Below are 23,830 nucleotides of genomic sequence, written 5' to 3'. Positions count from 1 at the left end.
GTATGAAAAATCGATTTCATGATACAATACAATTATTCTAAACTTTGGAATTTAGAAACATGGGGTATATGCTGCTAAATGGTCATTCAAGCCCGGGAGGTGGTGGGAGCAAGAGAGATGCCAAGTTCTGCAAATGGGCTACGGTTCTGGTCAATGCCAAATACAGCAAGTACTAGCACTCAGCTGCCAGCTCCAATTTAAGAGGTAGGGCTTTCCTTTGCTTTGCAAAACTGGTTACAAACTCCAAAAGCGAAAATTAAAAGTAAGAACACAAATCATATAAATAAATACGATTTATTTTGTGAAGTATAACTCAGGACACTTATTTTAAAGTCTTTCCAAATAAAAAATTCTGTAGGATGTTGCGACCCAAACACACTCAAACTAAGAAGCAGACAATCAGGAAAAACTTGCAACTTCTTTAGTTGAAATGACTTTGCTGTTCCATAGAGGATAGAAATACAATCATCTCCTTCATTATCAGCTTGGACACAGTGCCCAATATCCCAACTAGTAGATCACTTGAGAGAACAGAACGTCCATTTTCAGTGGCTTGATATCTTTATCTTGCAGTGCTGAAAAAAATCCCACAAACAGAGGTGCTGTCCAACATAGTTAATGTAAACTGCCATGCTGTCTATTTCCTAAACAACCGAGCCATGTCTAGCGGACCAGCAGTGTGAGAACGCCTCTCAAGAAAACTAGATCTCGAATACTTGCCCAAACAGTGTACATTCAGAGCCACTAAAATGTGATAAAGAAAATTTAAAACTTGGAGAATCTGGTTTTCCAGAGTGAGAATGAACAGAATATTTCAGAACGCAATGAAGTTGAAACTATTTTTGCAGTGCCCTCAAGATAAGAACCAGGAGTTAGGCCCACTGTTAGAGAAGGTGGAAGAGCTACGCCAGAGGGCTGCACCGTCATCCTACCCATGAGATGAAGATAAGACACAAGAAGCATGGACCACATATAATCTGGAACAGCAGATCCAATTGAAGAACACCTTAAAACAGGGGTGTTCAAAATGGATCTGAGCATTCTGGGTACATGCCGGACTTTCATTCAGGTCAATCCCCAAGTAGGTTAATGATATTCATTTAGATTTGGTGTATTTAAATTTATCTTCAGTGTCTAGCTTGAAAATCTGGCATGGATCTGGCAGTAGTGGGTCAAGACTGGATTCTCCTGCATTAAGAATAAATTCAAATATTTAGTGCACCTCTGTCCTTTCTTTGAGAAATGATATTCTCAAATTAGTTAAGTCTAAATATAGAATCAGTGCTTGAGGTACTGCAAAAAGGCTTGGAGTAAGGGAGGGTGAAGTATGGAAACAAAGTAAACACATTAGATGTTTTCGTAATATAGGTTTCATAGGATTCTGTTGCAACCACATTACATGTTGCCAAAGAACAGAAAACAGATCAAACACTAGAATCCATTAAGCAAACTAGTTACCTTGGATAAGATGAATACAGGTTGTAACTATGTTGTCAATCTTTTGCTTGAGGTTAACCATTTTAACACACCCCTCAAGAAATGCACACAAAAGGACATCTTTTCGATCAATCAGGAGCTACATATTCACTGCCAAGCTTTTGGTAATTTATGACAAGGCTCATCCCAAATGTCCGGCTTTAGGTTTCTTTAAGGTGGTCCTGAAACTCTTGATCAGTATTTTATTTAAACCATCCAAGGATTAACATCACAAAAAAAGTTACGATCCTATCTGCAATTCTCAATGAGAATTCTTTTCAGAAAATTGTTCACCAATGTTTAATTCACATAAGCTGGAACCTGAAACTTTTTTTGTTTTTTGTTTGGAGTGGGGGGTAGAGGAGGATTATAGTTCAGAAAAGGTTATAGCTAAAAATGAGTCCAATAAGTACTATGAGGTATTTTTCTGGTTACAACTAACCTTGAGAAGTAAAGGAATTGTTCATAATTGGCTATACAGTAAAAATATCTTCTAGTTTTACGTTACCTGAGGAAAATTAACTCTTATCCCAAGAGTGAAGTGAAGTTGAAAGCAATTGTAAAGCAAGGCAGTGGGTATGCTGCATAGATACCGGCAACAATATATTACCCTTAAAATAAAAGAAATCCAAAATAATCTGAAACTGCCATGTAATACACCTTTTGCACAACGGTGCTCTCTGAGCAGAAAGGAACCAAGTCTACAAGGCTTTTCTTTTCCGCACCGAACTTAGATTGGTATAGAATGGATGAGGTGTGAGGCGTGTGAGACATGTAAACAGGCACCGACCTTTACAAAATAAAACACTTATGGTACAGACAAGCTAATGTTAATGAAGTCACAAAAGAGTTCACACTGGACCATCAGTCCTGGGCAGTGTAGATTGAAATCTAAGTTATTTCATCCAAGTTACAATCAGGAATTGGTTGTCTCCAGTAGCAAAATGTGCTAAACTCTGGGCATACAAATGAACAACTATTTTCTTTAGTGAGCAGTGGAAAGAGATGGTCCACAAGTTCACTCAGCCTGCTGTATCTATAAAAGAGAGAGAGAGAGAAAAAAAACAGTCAATTTAAACTGTGACACGCAGGCACAACTGAACATAGATGTATCAGGTAACAACGCAAAAGGGGGAAATATTGAAAATAAAGTTGCCAGGGCAAACACATACAGCATCAACCACAGTTACTAGTTAAATCTTACATGTCAGACGTGAAAATGTGAAAAAAATTAACAAACATGACAAAGCAAAATGCAATTACATTGTGCACTCAATCACTCTTAGAACTGATATGCAATTAAGCAGAAAGTAAAAATTTTTTTCAATAAAGCTAAAACAAGCAAACTCTTATTGCTGTTAACCTGAAATGTCAAGTGCTTAATAGGAATCATTACCCTGTGTCTGTTCAGCTCTAGTATCCTGCAACTAACAGAGGTATTCTGAGGGGTAAAAGGGGCTAAGCATGCAATTAATACGATAATGACATGCAGGTTTATAGTTGCATATCCTAATCAAACAGATTGAATGTCAACTTGCCAAAATATCATCTACCAGAATATTGTGAAGGCAAGTACAGATTTATTAATGTTAACTGCACATCTAAGTACATACATTTTGCATACTCTGATTACTTTTGTCAATTTTAAATCTGTGCAGCTCCTTTAAGGGGTTGGAGGGAACTATTAAAACAAGCATTTGCAATGCAATAGGTCTCGCATTTGCGAGAGTTTGACCTATTGGCATTGTAAATGACAGTGCCTTTTATTTATGTGTTTGGAAAACCTGCAAGTGCTGCGTAAACCTGTACTTTGTACTTATACTGGTTACTTATGAGAAGCAAGGCTGGCAGTAACTGCATCTCTTTTACTACCTTGCTTCTTGTAAGCAAAGACCATAAGTACAAAGTGCGTGTTTATGCACCGCTTGCAGGTTTTGTAAACACATAAATAAAAGGCATTGTCATTTACAATGCCAATAGCTCAATCTCTCGCAAATGCGAGACCTATTGCATTGCAAATGCTGGTCTATCCCATGCTACTGTTGATCAGTACCATTTAGGGTTATCCTTCTTATTTGAGGCACTAATCAATCCCTAATCACCTAAGTAGTGTGCTTGCTTTTTCACTGGTGTTTACGGGTTATCTATAGGCTTTACCACAATCCACTTGCTTAAGAACACATTAGTTTGTTTCTTATTCAAGTTAAACTTCTAGGTAACAATGCTGAACGTGCACAGTTTTATAAACTATAAAGACACCAGTGACCAGTTTAATATGTAATGTTTGTCACTATAGAGTAAATGGAGGGCATTCAAGACCGACTTGTGCATTTGTGTATATTTACAGGCATCAAATAGCCTATCTAAAAATAGGACAAAAAATAGAGAATGTGGTCTAAGGCCAGAGCTCCCGACTTTCAGCTGGGGAACCAGGTACGAGCTTCGGGGTCAGCTCAACATCCTGTGATTCTGGGCAAATCACGTAATCTCTCCATGCCTAACAAAAATGAACGTGTCCTAGTGCTCATCTTAAAGTCAAGTTCGCGCTATATAAAACTGCAAAAAATGTTTGAAAAAAATCACCTAATCTTTATAGAAGCCTCTCCGCTTCATGTAGGATAGATTTGTGATAATAGCTGCTACTGCAGCTTGGACCACAGTATTAATGTGATGCACAAATGATAAAATGGCCTAGGGACGGGGTTTTTGGCTGAAATTACTACTTGCAGTTAAAGGAGGAGGCACCAGTTGTTGGCGCTCAATGTGTAGAGTGTTTGTCTTTTGAGCAGTGACTGAAAGAACAAATAAACAAGTAAAACCGGTATTAAAGTTGTTGTCTTCGTTACCGGACAATTACCCCACAGAGACACCGGAACAGGAGGCGCGCACGCGTGTCCCCTGGAAGAAGACCAGTTTATCTCACCTTTTTGAATACTGTTGATTGTGAAGAGGGATTGGGAAATGTATGTACAAGTACATGATTGTGACTGTGACGTTGACTGTGCGGACACGTGGTCTTGATAACACCGTGCACCGGATGTAGGAACTGATTGTGTAGTTGGCATTAATATATGTGTTGGAGGTCACGACTAGTGGATAAGACTTGGACTGCCGGAATACTGGAGTTTTGTTATGAGAGAAAGGTGTGCAACGCTTGCTTGATCTCTGCCCAAGTAGGGTAGGTCTAGAGTGAGTGAGCACCTAATAGGGGGAGTGATGGAATGCATGAATGACTGAGTAAAAGGAATGATACAGAGCAAGCCTGCAAACGAAATCACTTTTAGAGCCATGCTAGATAAAAAAAAACAAGCGCGAGATGCACAGGGAAAGTTCTTACCTACTGAGGACATCCCGAGCTGAGCGTGCGTGCACATTAAGAAAGCGAAACTGCTTAAGGCTTGCACGCCGTCAGTTGCGTGAGGCATGGAGCGCGCGGCCGGAAGTGTCCGGGGCTCCCGTGACCTGAGGGAGCCCGTGTGTTGGAGAAGCGAGGTGGGAGCCCACCCTGCCTTCATGAATGCAGCGTGGTGCGGCCTGAGCAAGATTTCAGGAGGGGCTCCTGTGAGCAAGACGGAGCCCCGCATGTTGCTGCGCCAGTGACCAGGTGTAGAGATGAGTTCTCCCCTGCCATTGAGGAGACCAGCCTGGGAGCAGCGCAGAGTCCCCACAAGAGCCGGTGAGTGGGGTTGAGCGGGAGGCATGCTGGATGCCGTGCCCGGACAGGACATGTGTACGTGTATGGTAAGAGCAGGAGTTGTGATAAAGACGCAAGCCGTATGCGTGCACATCTGTCTGTTAAGCTTCAGCACAGACAGTCGATGTGCACGCTTACGGCGTTATTACAACTCCTGCTCGCACCATACGCTTGCACATCTCCTGTCCAGGATTTGCCGTACGTGTGAACCTGTCCCGTCCCGCATCATAAACCACGTAGGCAACAATAGATCTCGCTTAGGCGAGCAGAGCATAGCGCTGCATCCCTAGGCGAGATCTAAAAAAGGAGTGGGTAATATTGCTTATTTGCTAAATACTTTGGCACTCTAGATAATAAGGGCATTTTGTTTTTTAGTTCAAGAGATAGGGGGTTATGATCACTTTCCAGTTTCCATTCTACCTTCATTGTTTCAAACTTGGTCCAGTCAGTGATCTTAATTAAGATATAATCAATTACTGATTGTGTGTTAAAGGTATTGCATGTGGGTACATTGGAGACTTCATTATCATAGGAATCACGAGCAGAGATGACCGTCAGTAGGATTTGTTATCGTCCTCTCTCCCTCACATCAGATTTCTAACAAGACTGGACAGACCCCATAAGGTGGGAGGAGGATTAGCCATCATATATAAAGATCCCATAAAACTCTCCATTATTGACCAACAATGCAGTGACACCATGGAGATCTTAATTTTTAGAACTGACCTTCATCCTCAACTCAGCTGGAAAGGTACCCTCGTATACCGACCCCCAGGACCCCTCTCCAACTTCTCCTTTCAATTAATGGAGCTAATCTCACCCCATGTTATCTCAACCAGGAACTTCCTACTACTGGGAGATTTCAATGTGCATGGCGATAGCCTTGCAAATAAAGAAACCTCAATACTATTGACTGACCTGGCCATGCTGGAACTGATTAAAATAAATAATGATCCCACCCACTTGGCAGGACATACACTAGACTTAATTCTAACCAACTCTCCCAATATCACTTATGAAGCTACTAGTCCCCTGACATGGTCAGATCACTCTTTAATAGACTTTCAAATCAACAGCCAAAAAGATAACTCTACTCCTAACATACTCCCTGCTAGGAAACACAGACAATGGCATAAACGTACTCCCACAAAGTTCCATGAAGCTTTCCTACCTCCCCTAAATTCAGAATCTGACAGTACAGAGGAACGCCTCACCTCTTTACCAGCCAGTATGCTATCCACCATCGACCGCCTAGCCCTGCTGAAACCACTATCGACCTCCATCAAACGTCGACAGACCCCATGGTACTCCCCCAATCTCAGAACCAAGAAAATACATTACAAAAAAACTTGAACAGCATTGGTGTCTCTCTCATAACCCACTAGCTAAAGAATGGTTCAATCACGCACTAGCTAACTACCATGAATACGTAAAATCTTCTCGTAAATCACACATCGCACTACTAATCGAAAAAGCGCATAATTCCCCGCGCACATTGTTCCGGGTCCTAAAAACCTTCACTAATCCAAGGGCATGTAACACTGAAGATGCCCCCTCTCAAACATTATGCAATAACATTGCCAGCCATCTCTATCAGAAAATAGAAAACATACATCAAAAGATCCCCGCTTCCACCCTCCCCGAGCAGGAGCTAGCATAGATCATCCCTCTATGACATCCGACGCTCTAACCCTAGGAAACCTTCCAGCTCTCACGACTATCGAAGTGGATGTTCTCCTAAGAACAGTCAAGTCTGGGTCTCCACTTGACCCTATACCAGCTAAGACCTTTGCCATACTATACACAACACTTGCTGCTCCCATCTCCTCAATCGATCCATGGAGGAAGGCATCCTCCCCTTAGAGTGGAAAGCTGCCTAGATTATTCCCATCAGGAAGAACCCTAAAGCTGCTCCAGAAGATATTACTAATCATCGCCCTATCTCTCTGCTTCCCGTACACAGTAAGCTCTTGAAGAAGCACATAAACAAGAATCTATCAGAATTTGTCGAATCCTCCAACCACCTTGACCACTAAAAATCCGGATTTCGACCTAGGCACAGTACTGAGTCAGCGCTAGTGGAAGTCACCGACAACATACGAATGCTAGCAGACAATGGTCGGGGAGTGCTTCTGGTACTGCTTGACCTGTCTGCAGCTTTCGATACCATCTCCCACCAGATCCTGCTCAAACGTCTTAAGGACATGGGTATCCAGGGCAAGGCCTTGAAATGGTTGACCAATTTCTTTACCAATAGAACCCAAACCATCAATCTAGATTCTTTCTGCTCACAGACCAGCAAAGTCACCAAGGGAGTTCCGCAGGGCTACTGCTTGAGACCCACATTATTCAACATCTATGTTACCCCCTTGGCTGGCCTACTGCGGAAATTAGGCTTTATCCCTATCTCTTATGCCGATGACACAAAACTCCTCCTCTCCTTCGATAAATCTGACCCCAACATTCAATTCACCTTTTCGGAGCTTCTGAAAGGCATCGCACATTGGATGCGTGAAAACTTCCTTCAACATAACACTGAAAAATCCGAAATCATGCTGTTCGGAGATGCAACAGTAAGATGGTCTCCTAGCTGGTGGCCTGAGGAATTAGAGTCAGCCCCCCCCCCCAAACAGGTAGTGAAGAATTTAGGAGTGAGATTAGACCCAAAATTAACATTAGGAGGAGCATGTGAACATTACTGCCAGGTCATGCTATCACACACTCTGCCTCCTCCAAAGGATCATCCCTCTCCTGCCACTAGCCACACGCAAAACCCTGATCCAGGCACTGATCATCAGCCGCCTGGACTATTGCAATGCCCTACTGATTTCTGACAAGGAAATCTCCCTAAAAAAACTACAAGTAGTCCAAAACACCGCAGCCCGTTTGGTAACTAATGCACTCCCCCCAGTCCTATACTTCAGGCCGAGAGCCCGGATTCGTATTGGTCCTTTGACCTCTGACCCTATTGAAGTTGGCAGGGGCACGAGACAAGGGTGCCCGCTCTCCCGATACTTTACTCTCTGGTGGCTGAACCCCTTGCCTGCCCTCTTCGCGAGTACCATGGACATCGAGGTATTCGCTTCCCTACGTACAAGCTCATTGTTTCTACTAACGCGGACGGACACTTCTTTACGTTCGAGACCCTGAGACTCATCATTCCCCGGTATTGCGGGAGGTGGTTCGATTTGGCGCTCTTTCTGGCATCCGGGTGAAGTCGATTATGTTTCCGCTTAGAGCGGCTACGGTGCGGTTTGAGTAATAAAGGGGTGGATCATTGGATTTAAATCACTATTTTATGCTGTATGTAAATAACACACTGTACATGATGCTCGACACCGGTAATGTGATTCTGTGATTTTCTCATGTTACATGTTATAAACGGGTCTTTATGCTAATCATTGGATGTAATTCACTATTTTATGCTGCATATAAAAAAGCACACTGTACATGATGCTTGACACCGTTAATGTGCTCTGTGATTTCCTCATGTGACATGTTACAAACTGGTAAAACCACACTTTCGAGCACACCGGCCACGTGTTCCTTCCAGGTAAATGCTACGACCAATAGTAAATCACTCTCCCTTCACTACCGAGGGATACCATTACTTTCACCTACTCCCTCAGCCTTTCCAACGAACTTGGCTCGTTGTTAGACGCTCCCTTGCTCAAGCATCATGCGTTGACGGCGCGGTCCACGGGCATCCACCGTGATTGGTCCGTCACTGACAAGCCCATTTCCTACAAGTAGCACCTAGCGACTGCACAGCGAGCACCCTTAGATGTATCAAGGCAGCTAGAATAATTGACGGCCGCAGCTTTACTACGCTGAGGTAAGCGAGCAGCACCCTTATACTATGAACCCTGAGGTTTGCAATGCGAACCGCATGCTATATCCATTACGGGACTGCAACCTGATCGTCAGTCCCGGTTTAGTTTAAAAAGTGTTTTTTGTTAATTTTCCAAGACCGGCGCATTTAGCGTTTCTGTACACGCATTGTGATCCCTCAACCTGTGCTGAGCAATGTGGAGCGTAGTTACAGTTCACTGGACTTTTACACAACCCTTAGTCCCTTAAAGTACTAACTGGCGCTTTATGTCGATCTTCCCCGAATGTTGCGTTTAATGCAATGAACGATTTTTAAGCGCATGTATTACTGATTACGGCACTGTCACACCACTCTCAGTCCTGCTAGATACTAAACGGCGTCTCTTGTTAATTTTCCCAGAACGGCGCGCTCAGCGCTTCTGAACAGCAGGAGCGATCCTTTATACCACAATTGACACAAGGATGTCCATTCTTCATTGAGGAATACGGTCCAAGTAAGTCTTCCCTTACATCTTCTCTGAGTGAATCTGGCTTCGCAGCCCCACACAGTCCTCTGAGACCTTTTCCCATAAATTATGTATTCCAGAACTTACAGGAGCACGACAAGGCCCATTACCCGACGGCACAGATGACAACAGTCTATTGATGTATGTAACTCCTGTTTCTTACTCAGACTACATGGACAGTTCACCACAACAATCTAACCTTAGCCTTCGCATTACCTTATAGGCTCTCCTTTTCACTGTCCTGACGAAGACCCCAACATGAGGCATTAACAACCCTTCAGCGTACACGGGGGTCGAAACGTAGACTACGCCAACTGAACACACCATAGGATTCAAAGGAATGAATTGATTTTTCCTATGTGTAATGGAACTTTGGAACTTCTTTTCCATTTTCGATTGTAAAGGCGTGCTTTCATTTTAACGTGATGTCCTTAAAAAGTCACACCACCTTTACCCAGTCCCTCACTACTTTTGCACTTCCCTTCCCCTCCTCACCGAGAGCACTCTGAATGTAATGATTTTGCAATTACATTGAAGTAAGGTTCTTGAATATATGAGATACAAATTGTTGAATAACGTACGCAAATACCAACATTGCATAAATAAATGCAATTTTCAGTTTGAACACTGTATATTTTTCCATAATTATTTATTTTCAATTGGTGCAAACAAATGTGTGGTGTATTTCTGTATGATTCAATACAGAACTGATTTCGTGCATTAGTCATATTGCAACTCGGACCTCTCTTTTTTCGTACTGTTTCATGGACCCAGGTCCCCGAGTTCTAAGGGCCCACCCCTTTATTACTCACACTCTCAGAGCAAGAGATCTCTTGCGAGGGTTTCCTTTCCTTAAACTTAATTTTGTATATATATTTGATTCATTCCATTTGTGTATAGTGAGGGCTACATCAGTATGGAACTTGAGACTCTCTCCTATATGGAAGATTATATAAAGAACTTGATTGGGGAAGATACATGGACTGCTTTCCTTACCACCAACAACAGCGCTAGTGTACATCACTCCCTGAATGAGAAAATAAACAAACTTGAACGCCTAGAGAAAAAACTGGTGAGAACCAAACTACATGGACATTTGCTCACAGGGTACCTTCGATCCAACATCATCCCCACTGGACTCCAGGTCCGCAACGAACCGGCCATCTTTGTCGACAATCCGAAATTTAAAGAAGGCTTCAGCTTCGTGGTAAACAACTGCTCCCGGCACTGGACGGTGCTGGGAGTGGAGACAGCTAAAGATCAGGTTGAACAACTTACGAAGGAAATTGATGAACTCAAGGCTGAAATTGCCAGTCTTCTGCCTTTGCAGATGCCAAAGATACTTTGGAAAGACTGAAGAAAACTCTAAAAGACTTTGATGCGGAAACACAAACGAAAAAATTGGACAAACTAGCTAAAGATATTCAGTATTACGACAGAAAAAAGACATACCCCTACCTTCAGCCAGATTATTACAGGCAGGATAACCAGGGCCGCTTCTTTAACAGAGGGAGAGGAGGGTACAGAGGAACACGAAGATTCACCAACTTCTCGGATTCCTCATACAGTGGAGAAAGTGAGAACGAACTGACCACACCTGGCGGGAACTACCAACAACAAGACCAATGGTACCAACCACCCCACCAACATATGAGCGGACCACAATCTCCTTTTTAGGGGACACCCAGTGGAGACCACCCAGAGGGAGAGGCAGAGGAGGATCTTGGAACAGCCGTCCCAATCGGGGTCAGAACCAGCAGAACTGGGATGGGGGGAGACGGCAAGGCCAGAATACCAAACAGGTCCGGTTCCAACCAGAAGACCACGGGGAGAGAAGCACCAGGAGGAAGACCTACATATGGTAACCGGGGGACCCCCTATGACAAGGCCCATCTCCAGCCCAATAATAAATCTGTCGAACCACACACTCACGCCAGAGGAGACTAGCATACTCTGCAAAGGGCTATCGTTCGTACCTACATCTCAGCCCAACAGATTCAATGTACAAGCGGAACTTACCAGGTTCTTCAGAAAATTGTGATTGAAAAACTTCTTCACCAATAAACCATCGACTGCTATGACGGCCTTTACTAACCTACGACCTCCCTCCACCTTCATGCCTACCATGGCATCAGTCTCTCACAAAATATTGACGTATGAAAGCGTGGTGCTGAGGGATGTCCTTAAAACAATTGAAAAAAGATCTTAAGTGAAACACAACATCAGCGCGTGAGAGAGGGCAGCGTTGGACTCACTTAAGAACAATAAGTCAGTGGTAATCAAACCGGCGGACAAAGGGGGATCCATTGTCCTGCTGGATGCAGAGGACTATAAGGCAGAAATCTATGCGCAATTATTGGACGGCATCAGCTATAAACCAGTAGCACGAGACCCCACCCAGGAGACAAGGACAGAGATTGTGGCAATTACCAACAAAGCCCTTGAGATGGGATTCCTGACGAAGAAGGAATTCCAATACCTCAATGTTGAACAACCCAGGATACCAACCATATATGTACTGCCCAAAGTACACAAGAACCCAGTGAAACCGCCAGGACGCCCGATTATATCAGGCTGTGGATCACTCCTAGAACCACTCTGTAAATAGGTGGATGTATTCCTGAAACCTTTAGCTGAAGCAACTCCGACATACCTCAGAGACACTATGCAAGTCATCAATCTAATAGATCAGACACCATTCAACAAAAACAGCCAAATCCTGGTGACAATGGACATTGTCTCCTTATACACCAGCATCCCACAGAGACCGGCCTTGGAGTGTATAAAGAGAGTTCTCAATAGACGTGAACAACCAGTGGGGGTCCCAACCGAATTCATTGTGGATCTATTAGAAATTGCAATGACTAAAAATTTCTCTGTGTTTCAGAACAAATTCTACATCCAAAGCAAAGGAGTTGCCATGGGCGCTGCCTTCGCTCCGGACCTGGCCATCTTATACATGTCGGAATATGAGCATCATTGTATCCTATCACAAGAGAATCCATACCGTGACATGATTTCCACCTGGCATCGATATATAGATGACGTCCTTATGATATGGACAGGCGACGAAGACGTCCTACATGCCTTCATGGAATGGCTAAACAACCAATCGGACGACATAAAGTTTACAATGCACATGAATAAAGAGTCCATCGACTTTCTCAATATCAGCATTAAGGAAAGGGAAGGACACCTCTACACCACCCTTTTTAGGAAACCTTCGGAACGAAACTCTCTCCTGAGATATACGAGCCATCACACCAGAGGACTAGGGGACAACTTACCCTTTGGTCAATTTCCCCGCATCCGGAGAAATTGTTCCCTTGAAGAAGACTTCTTTAAAGAATCCGAAGACCTTATCAATCGCTTGATAGACAGAGGATATCCAAAGCGCCTCGTCAAAAGATCACGAAAACAAGCATGGTTCCAAGACAGATCAACACTACTGACACCCAAAACAGGTACAACATCCCATGAACGAATGATTTGTGTCACAACATTTTGCAAAAGAGCAATGAAATACGCAGAATTGTCAATAAACATTGGGATTTGATTGCGGATACTCTAGAAAGCCCTGAGCCACCGATGCATGCCTTTAAAAAGGCCAAAAGTGTAAGGGATCATGTGGTGCGATCACTACTGGACATGCCGCAGACACCGACTATTCAAAGACTATGGAATCTCCCAGAGGTGGTAGGCCACTTCAGATGCACGATGTGCAAAGCATGTCCCACATGCTGGGAAACTAAACAAATAGTGTATAACAATCTCACTATAGATCTGAAGTCTTTTACAAATTGCAACACGAGTGGTGGGATTTATGCTATCCTGTGCCCTTGCGACTTGATGTATGTCGGGCAAACACAACAAAAAGTCAAAAATCAAATATTCCAGCATTGTAGCAGAATCCGCTGCTCTACGGCGGGGGCACCACTAGTGGACCACTTCAAAGACAAGAACCACACCCCAGAATCCATAAGATGGTTGGTACTTGAAAAGATCTCCTTGGGACCACATGGAGGGAATTTGAACTCCATTCTAAATATCAGGGAATGCAAATGGATGCATAAATTCAAAACTATCACCAGAGGCCTAAATGAACTAGATGCTAACTTTGCCCAAATGGCTGGTATAAACCCAGAATAAGCTAGCTTCATCTATGACTGGTCCCTCCCACTCTTGATTTATCATAGTACAGGGTCTTTAATCTGACTGAATCCCCATGCTGACTTAGTCCTGAACATATGTACTTCTAGCATTCCACCAGATGTGAGACGGCACTGTCTTTCTCCTACATGATATTCATGTCAATCATTGGATTTAAATCACTATTTTATGCTGCATGTAAATAACACACTGTACATGATGCTCGACACCGGTAATGTGATTCTGTGATTTTATCATGTTACATGTTATAAACGGGTCTTTATGCCAATCATTGGATGTAATTCACTATTTTATGCTGCATATAAAAAAGCACACTGTACATGATGCTTGACACCGTTAATGTGCTCTGTGATTTCCTCATGTGACATGTTACAAACTGGTAAAACCACACTTTCGAGCACACCGGCCACGTGTTCCTTCCAGGTAAATGCTACGACCAATAGTAAATCACTCTCCGTTCACTACCGAGTGATACCATTACTTTCACCTACTCCCTCAGCCTTTCCAACGAACTTGGCTCGTTGTTAGACGCTCCCTTGCTAAAGCATCATGCGTTGACACAGCGGTCCACCGTAATCCACCGTGATTGGTCCGCCACTGACGAGCCCATTTCCTACAACTAGCACCTAGCGACTGCACCGCGAGCACCCTTAGATGTATCAAGGCAGCTAGAATCATTGACGGCCGCAGCTTTGGGTAAGCTTTGAGGTAAGCGAGCAGCACCCTTATACTATGAACCCTGAGGTTTGCAATGCGAACCGCATGCTATATCCATTACGGGACTACAACCTGATCGTCAGTCCCGGTTTAGTTTAAAAGGCGTTTTTTGTTAATTTTCCAAGACCGGCGCATTTAGCGTTTCTGTACACGCATTGTGATCCCTCAACCTGTGCTGAGCAATGTGGAGCGTAGTTACAGTTCACGGGACTTTTACACAACCCATAGTCCCTTAAAGTACTAACTGGCGCTTTATGTCGATCTTGCCAGAACGTTGCGTTTAATGCAATGAACGATTTTTAAGCGCATGTATTACTGATTACGGCACTGTCACACCACTCTCAGTCACACTAGATACTAAATGGCGTCTTTTGTTAATTTTCCCAGAACGGCGCGCTCAGCGCTTCTGAACAGCAGGAGCGATCCCTTATACCACAATTGACACAAGGATGTCCATTCTTCATTGAGGAATACGGTCCAAGTAAGTCTTCCCTTACATCTTCTCTTTGAGTGAATCTGGCTTCGCAGCCCCACACAGTCCTCTGAGACCTTTTCCCATAAATTATGTATTCCAGAACCTACAGGAGCACGACAAGGCCCATTACCCGACGGCACAGATGACGACCGTCTATTGATGTATGTAACTCCTGTTTCTTACTCAGACTACATAGACAGTTCACCACAACAATCTAACCTTAGCCTTCGCATTACCTTATAGGCTCTCCTTTTCACTGTCCTGACGAAGACCCCAACATGAGGCATTAACAACCCTTCAGCGTACACGGGGGTCGAAACGTAGACTACGCCAACTGAACACACCATAGGATTCAAAGGAATGAATTGATTTTTCCTATGTGTGATGGAACTTTGGAACTTCTTTTCCATTTTCGATTGTAAAGGCGTGCTTTGATTTTAACGTGATGTCCTTAAAAAGTCACAACACCTTTACCCAGTCCCTCACTACTTTTGCACTTCCCTTCCCCTCCTCACCGAGAGCACTCTGAATGTAATGATTTTGCAATTACATTGAAGTAAGGTTCTTGAATATATGAGATACAAATTGTTGAATAACGTACGCAAATACCAACATTGCATAAATAAATGCAATTTTCAGTTTGAACACTGTATATTTTTCCATAATTATTTATTTTCAATTGGTGCAAAGAAATGTGTGGTGTATGTCTGTATGATGCAATACAGAACTGATTTCGTGCATTAGTCATATTGCAACTCGGACCTCTCTTTTTTCGTACTGTGTACGGTGCGGTTTGAGCCGGAGTTCCCACTACAGTGGAGTACCGAGGCGATACGGTACCTAGGCATCCGGCTCCATACCGATTCGGAGATCGTTCTCCGGGAAAATTACGGCTGCGCAGTTTCAAAGCTGGAGGATGATGTGGAGAGATGGATTTCTCTTCCACTGTCTCTCCTGGGGCGCATCGCCTTAATGAAGATGGTGGTACTCCCGCTTTTTATTTTTCTATTCAATACTATCCCTATGGTTCTGTATGTTCAATTCTTCCGCAGGCTACAATCGCTGTTGGTGAGACTTGCTTGGTTGGGTAAACAACCCAGGGTCGCGTGGCATATTCTGCTGAGACCATATGCAGCGGGCGGGCTCAACGCCCCGGACTTAGAACTATACTATCGTGCAGCGCAGGCTGCTCATGCTTACACGTGGATCCACGGCCCACAGGACGCCACTTACGTCCGTATTGCACGAATTGTTGCGGACCCGACCCCCCTGCCGGCCCTGCTAACACAGGCAAGGGATCGTCCCACTGGTCTTGTCGACTCCTTGCTGTCGGTCAACCACACCTGGCACTTCATGGCGGACGCTCAGGCATGTTCGCTTCTAAATTCCCCGAGCGCGAATCTTGAGTGGTGCTACTGGTTGAGTCCCTGTCGGGAAACAGGAGTGATTAGGGCCTTGAAACGGCTTGGTATTCATACTATGGGCGACTTGTTCTCGGAGGGCACGGCGCGGGCGTGGACCGAGGTGCATAGCACGGTGGAGAACCCCTCCTTGATGGCTTCCAGTTTCATAGGGTGCGGAGTGCTCTACGTGAACTTCTGGGGCCAGATATGGTGGAGCCAGTGACGGTCACTGTCTTTGATTATGTGATCACAGCCAAATCTCCCCTACGCTTGATCTCCAATCTGTATCGGATAGCCCAGACAGAGCTGTATGCGGATTACACCAAGCCACGTTTGGCCTGGCAGCACGATCTGGGCATTGAAATGACCGAGGACCTCTGGGGCTATTGCTGCGCCAGCGTCCGCAAAATCTCTCCTAATGGCCGCCATAGGCTCACACATTTTAAATTCCTGAACAGGACATACTATACGCCGGAGAGGCTTCATAGATATGGGCTCCGCGAATCCCCGGAGTGTGAAAGGTGTAGGATCCCTTTGGCAGATTTCATCCATGTTGCATGGTCATGCCCCATGATCTTTTCCTTTTGGCAATCGGTCTTTGCGGAGATTAATAAAACGGTTAACTTAACATTAACCCCGGAACCTTTGCTGGCTCTTCTGGGCTACTCCAAACCCTTGCGCTCCTCCCAGCGCCGTATCGTGGATATGGCGCTTCTGATGGCTAAGCGTTGTATAGCCATGAACTGGATGAGAGGTCCCCCGCCTACGGTGCGAGTGTGGAAGAGGGACCTGGTTTATTGCTGCACCCAGACTGAGCTGTATAGTGACCTGATGCCTCCCAAGAATAGGCCTAAGAACTTCTGGGCGGCAGTACTGGAGGGGGCGGTTCATATTGATGCGCCTGCTGAGACTGCTGTGACTACTGATGATGAGCGGGATGGCTCAGTGGTGGTGGCTCCCGCGGCTGACCCTGATGCGCGTCTGGAGGCTGAATCACACATGTAGGAAGTTCTTCGGTGCGAAAGGGTTGAGTGGATGAGAGGATAACCCGCGCACGCTGATCACTTTCCCTTTCCTTATGTTCGCTCTGCTGCTGAATGTTCTGCTGTTAGATTGTCTGCATGCCTGTGATGCCCTTTTCGTTTTTACTTTATTGGTTAACTAGGGAAACAGAAAAACAAAGTTCAACTGGAAATGCTATGCTATATTTCTCTATCATGTACAACGGACACTTGGGATGCTCCTTCCTAATTCGCCGCAGGACCCCCGGGTTGTAGGCTGATGGGCTGTCTCATGGAAAGATGCTTCTTTTGATATACGCTGCCGGCCCCAGGGTTGTAGGCACGTAGCTGTGGTACATGTGTAATATTCAATAAAGACTGTTGAACTTAAAAGAAAAAAAAAACTAATGCACCCCCCGGAACTGCATCCATCCTGCTACTTCGAAAACTACACTGGCTGCATGGAAAAAAAGAGAATTATGTTTAAAGTCTGTTGCATGGAATACAAAGCCCTAAACAACATGGGCCCAAGTTATCGGTCTGACAAACTGGTCAGATATACACCCTAAAGGCTATTGTGGTCGAGACACCAAGCGCTCCTCCACACCACGTGCTTCAAATTATCCCGCATAGGTGGCAAAGCTTTCTTCTATCTTGCCCACACTACTGGAACCAGCTCCCCATCCAGTTGCGCCTATGTACCAACTCCATGGCCTTCAGAAGACTGCTGAAAACTTTACTATTTTGAATTCTCTCCTGAGTGGTCACGAACAGTCAAAGCGCGGAGATACCCCGATGGGGGTGATTCGGGAGCTTTACAAATCACAAATAAATAAAATAAATAAACAGAAATGGGCCAGATGTTTGCCTTTAGTATCTATCCTTGGGAATGAGGGACTCATTGATGGGATGCCTAAAGGCAGTTTTCAATTCTATTAATAATTAATTGTCATTTCCCCATTCACCTATCTTGCAGGTCAAGTCTAAGCAGATTAGGGTGTACACTTTAGACTTGAAAGGCAAATACAGCGCTTCCTCAATGACCTTTAAAAGGAGTGTGAAGCCTGTAAACTTGTTCTGTTTCATGTAGATATTTATTATTTTCAAAGATGAATTATCTAGGAGTTGGGAATCGACGACTTGAAGATTTTTGCGGCATCTGATCATTTGGATGAGGTGCATTTGCCAGTTCTGCATGATACATTAGTCAGCTGACATTACTTGCTTTCTCCAGCTCTTTTGCGAATTCTGAATGATTGATGTAACCAGGAAGGATCCAAGGAGGTCCATGTTTCTTGAAGTATTATTATATCATGTGATGTTGGGTAACTGAGAAAGCCACTATAACCCATTTTTTGGGAGACTTGCACCACAATCCATGAGATGATCAAGCAGTTTGGTTCCCATCCACTGCAACCATGTTCCTGATTATTGAGCCAGAAACAAGTCAGTCTGAGTTGGCCTGGTTCAGTGAGCCAAAATGTTATGTTGCTGTGGAAGTCAGCTCCTGGGATGCAGCGTCCCTTTTCTGTGGCCACCTAGCATTGCTCATCATCTTAAATCTGCTGATAAACAGAATATAGTGTTTTAGCCTAGTTCGAATTTCTTATTTGCTGCTTCAATGTTGGCTATATGGCTAACTTGGTTGGTCCAGACTTGTTTCTTCATGACAGTGGTTTCATGATAATAGGCATTTTTAAGCCCAGTGAATGTATGATTGTGGTTCTCCAGCTTTATATTTGGTTTGAGTACAATTCTGGTGGCTCAAAAGGAATTTGCTAATAGAACGGACCTCTGTATATACTCAATTAGATTTGGGTTACCTGTGCCCACTAAGATGCAGCGGCTACAGCAGGCAGGTTGTGGAATTGATATGGGTCCTTTTGCATCAACAAATTTCAAACTTGCTTGCTAAGTTGGTTTGTCTGAGCTGTTGGATTTACTTTCACAGTTCCCTTATTCCTCCACAAACTTTATCCATCAGCTACACAATTTCTGGGAAGTTGTTTGCGTCTCTGCTTACCATCTGCGTATTATGATACCTTGTGTAACAGTTAATCTTATAGTACCAGCCAGAGCCATCTGATTCCATGTCTTTCCCTGAATCACCTTGAAGAAAACAAGTTACTTACCTGTAACTTTGGTTCCCCAGTATTGGTAACTTTCATAGAATCCCATGCTTTGTATCATTCCCCGTCGTCGGAATGGGAGCCTCGGTAAATAGTAAAAAACTATAGTAGTAAGCACAAAGTGAAAAAATAGGCCTAGGCCTCATCTCATTTTGTAGCTTATCCACCTCTTTTTGTAAAAGAGACCAAATTTCTGCAGCAGCCAATCAGAGCAGCCTCACCCCATAGAACCTTCCTGAGAGAAGCTCAGAGCCTCAGATTTTCGTAGCCGTTGTATACAGCTATCCACCAAGATCAGAAGAGTGAGCTTTCCCAGGGGAGGTGGGTGGGCGCATGGGAATCTATGAAAGTTACCAATACTGGGGAACCAAAGTTACAGGTAAGTAACTTGTTTTCTTGCCCCAGTATTGGAACTTTCATAGATTCCCATGCTTTGTATCAGAGTAACTAGCAGTAAAGAAAACATATTTTGTCATACCTGAACCTGAAAATGTGACACATATCTGTAAAAAACAGCAGAACACATAGGATCATGAAATATGACAATAATGCAGTATACAAAATATGCAACGGAAGGCGGGATAGAAAGGAAAGCTCACCGACTTATTGGAAAAGATTCTTCAGGACTGCTTGGCCCACTGCTGCATCCTCCTTCACAGAAGAATCCAGGCAATAGTGGCGGGTGAAGGTGTGGACACTGCTCCACGTTGCCGCCCTGCAAATGTCTTTGATAGGGACTCCTGCGAATAACGCCGCAGAGGAAGCCATGGATCTGGTAGAGTGAGCACGAACTGCTCGCTGCAGAGGTTTCCCAGCCGCCTGGTGACAAAATTGTATAGCACTGGAAATCCAACGGGAAATACAAGCCTTAGAAACTGCACAACCCTTGCGTGGAGCACTGAAGGAAACAAAGAGCTGTGAAGATTTCCTGAACTGCTTCGTTCGCTCCAGGTAGAATTTCAGGCATCTGTGAATGTCCAGAGAGTGCAGAGTTCTTTCCGCAGGTGAAGAAGGTTTTGGAAAAAATGGTTTCAGGACCACGGGTTCATTTAGGTGGAATTCCGAAGGAACTTTCGGGATAAATTTAGGATTCGTCCGTAGAATCAGCACATTATTTTTAAACTGGAGGAATGGTTCCTCAATCGTGAAAGCCTGGATCTCGCTTACTCTGCGAGCCGATGTCAGGGCCAAGAGAAGAGCCACTTTCCAGGAAAGAAACTTAAGGTGAGACTTATGCACAGGTTCAAAAGGGGCTTTCATGAGGGATGACAAAACTAGATTCAAGTGCCAGGTCGGAGGAGGTGGCCGGACTGGAGGAAAAACCCTGAATAAACCTTTCAGGAATTGTTTGACAATCCTGGCCGACCATAGGGAAGGCCCTGAAGATGAACGTCTGAATCTAGATATGGCTGCCAGATGGACCTTTATCGACGATGGAGCCAATCCCGATTTCGCCAGTGAAAGAATGTAAGGCAAGAGCTTGTGTGGAGAAGAAGTATACGGGTGTAAACCTTCCTTCTGGCACCAAACACAGAATCTCTTCCATTTGGCTCGATAGGTCTTGTTGGTACTAGGGGCTCGAGCCTGAGCTAGAATGTCTCTACACTCACTGGAGAGATCTAAACCCTGGAACTCTCTGAACTCAGGAGCCACGCTGTCAATCGCAGGGACTTCAAGTCCGGATGTAGAACCTGACCGTGAGACATTGTTAGCAAAGTTGGAACAGGCTGCAGGAGAACTGGCTGGTCCTGAGAGAGGAGAAGAAGCTCCGAGTACCAAACTTGTCTGGGCCATGCTGGAGCGATCAAAATCATCCTGCCCGGTTCCACCTTGAGTTTGCTGACCAACTTCGGAATCAGTGGAATGGGAGGAAAGGCGTAAACAAAGGCGCCTGACCAGGCAATCAAAAGCGCATTCCCCAAGGATTCCCGATGGTGAACCCTGCTTGCGAAGGACAGGCATTTGGCGTTCTGGGGAGTCGCAAACAGGTCGATTGATGGTGTCCCCCATCGAGCAAAGAGTTCCTCCAGAACGGTCTGATCCAGTTCCCACTCGTGAGAGACTGTCCTCTGACGACTCAAAGCGTCCGCCTTGACATTGAGTGTCCCCGCTAGATCTTCCGCTGAGAGGGAGACGTTGTTCTGTATTGTCAATTCCATATCGTTTGGGCTTCTTTGGAGAGGGTGGAGGATCTTGTGCCACCCTGTTTGTTTATGTAGTGCATGGCTGTAGTGTTGTCCGTACGAACCAGCACTGCCCTGTTTTGAATCCTCGGAAGAAAAGCTTGAAGAGCCAAGCGGATCGCGAGAAGTTCCAGGAGGTTGATATGGAACTTGCGTTGCACTGGACTCCAGTGACCGCTGACCTTCAGCTCCTGGAGGACCGCTCCCCATCCTTCCATGGAAGCGTCCGTTGTTACAATCAGGGGAGATGGAGGAATGAGGAACGATAAGCCCTTGGAAAGATTGTCTTTTTCCAGCCACCAGCCGCCTGCTGTTCTCGTTTCCTTGGTAATGACAACCTTGTCGTCGAAGGATCCTGTGACCTGCCGCCACTGTCTGTCCAGTTGCTCTTGTAGTGGACGCATCCTGAGCCTGCAGTGCGGAACTAAAGGAATGCAAGATGAAATCGATCCGAGAAGTGATTTGTACTTGCGAACTGTCAGTGTCTTTCGAGATTGGAGAAGACGAGCTGAACACATTAGTTTGGTCTGGCGCTCCTCCGATGGAAGGGCTAAGCAACTGTCCGTGTTCAGGATGGCTCCTAGGAACCTTGCTGACCTGGATGGGTATAAAACCGATTTCTCCCTGTTGAGTCGAAGACCTAGTCGCTCGAACAGATCCCTGCACGTCCGGACTGCACTGGACGCTTCTTGAACAGATGGAGCTTTCAGCAGCCAATCGTCCAGGTATGGAAACACCTGAATAGCTTGTTTTCTGAGAAAAGCTGCCACCGGAGCTAGAACCTTTGTGAAGATCCGTGGGGCGGACCGGAGACCAAATGGCAGTACCTTGAATTGAAAGTGACTCTTGCCCACTGTAAAGCGCAGATATTGCCTGTGAGCTGGATGGATAGGAACGTGGAAGTAGGCGTCCTCCAAATCGAGGGTCGCCATACAATCCCCCGGATTGAGCAGACGAAGGATGTCCTGAAGAGTGACCATCCTGAAGGACAACTTCACGAGATAAGTGTTGAGCTGCCGTAGATCTAAAATTGGACGCCACTTGTTCCTTGTCTTCCGAACCAGGAAGAACCTGGAATAGAACCCTTTCCCCTTCTGCGAAAGGGGTACAGGCTCTACCGCCCCCTTGGTGAAAAGCTGGTGGGCTTCGAGATGAAGGAGCCTGAGATGTTTTGGAGGGAAGGCATCCGGCGCTCTTGTTGGAGGAAGTTCTTGAAACTCCAATGTGTGTCCTTCTCTGACAATCTGGAGGACCCACTGATCCGATGTAATAATCATCCAGTTGTGTAGGCAATGGGAAATCCTGCCCCCCACAGATGTGAATGAGGGAACAGGAACAGTGGAAAGAGCCACCTGGCCGCTATTGTTTCCTGGTGTTGTCTCTCCTTTGTTGCCCCTGACGTCCTTTAGGCTGCTGGCGAGAGAAAGAACCCATTTGAGAGTATTGAGGCTTATACGACTGGCTGGACTGAGATCCAGAAGAGTAGCGATTTTGATTACCTCCACGATAAGAAGAAAAACCTCTTCCTCTAGCTCCTCTGAAGGGCACCTTACGATACTGCAATGTACCCAAGGACTTAGCTGTATCCGTGTCCTTTTTGATTCCTTGCAGGGCCTCATCGACGTGCTTGCCAAATAGCATCTCACCGTCATATGGTAGATCCAAGATCTTATTCTGCACCTCCTGCCTGAACCATGTGGCCTTTAGCCACCCTTGGCGTCGCAGAACCGCCGAGCCGGCTAGTGCTCGGAATGCGGTGGTTGCAATATCCATTGCCACACCAATGACCTCCGAAGAGGCCCGCTCCCCTTCGAGCAAAATCTTCTTCACATCTTCCTTAGACGAATCCTGCAGTTCGTCTACAAATGGGGCAAGATCGCACCACATTTGTCGATCATAGCGTCCCAGAATCGCTAACGCATTGGCTGCTCTAACCAGGAGACTGGCCATAGCTGAAAACCTCTTGCCCACATTGTCTAGGCGCCTGCCCTCCTTATCCGGCGGCGTAGTCATCGGCGTAGAAGGATTCTTGGACTTGCTCTGGGCAGCCTGCGAAATGACCGAATCCGGTTTCGGTTGGCCAAGTAAACATGCTGGACTGCCATCCGGTGCCTTATACTTCTTTTCTAGTCTCGGAAGTACCGGGAGGACTGTGGCCGGATTATGCATAGCCTTCAAGCCCTCAGACCAGACATGCTCAATGATTGGAATGGACCTCACTGACTTTCTGAATGGTTCTTTAAAG

The 23,830-nt window shown here is 45.1% G+C and overlaps 1 protein-coding gene across 2 annotated transcripts in view; it reads right to left on the bottom strand.

Annotated features, from left to right (window-relative positions):
• Window positions 1-278: 278 nt before the first annotated feature.
• Window positions 279-23,830, bottom strand: part of LPIN2 (lipin 2) — a 791,695-nt gene continuing 768,143 nt past the window's right edge. For both annotated transcript variants that reach the window (XM_086965600.1, XM_086965599.1), the window contains exon 20: window positions 279-2,512. In XM_086965600.1, coding sequence (XP_086821726.1) covers window positions 2,368-2,512 — 145 coding nt within the window. In that variant the 3' untranslated portion in view covers window positions 279-2,367. The remainder of the gene's footprint in view (window positions 2,513-23,830) is intronic.

Source organism: Lissotriton vulgaris, chromosome 4_1 (genome assembly GCF_964263255.1).
Source record: "Lissotriton vulgaris chromosome 4_1, aLisVul1.2, whole genome shotgun sequence".
Taxonomy (NCBI): Eukaryota; Metazoa; Chordata; class Amphibia; order Caudata; family Salamandridae; genus Lissotriton; species Lissotriton vulgaris.
Note: the sequence above shows the minus strand (reverse complement) of the source record. Positions and strands in the feature narration are given on the sequence as shown.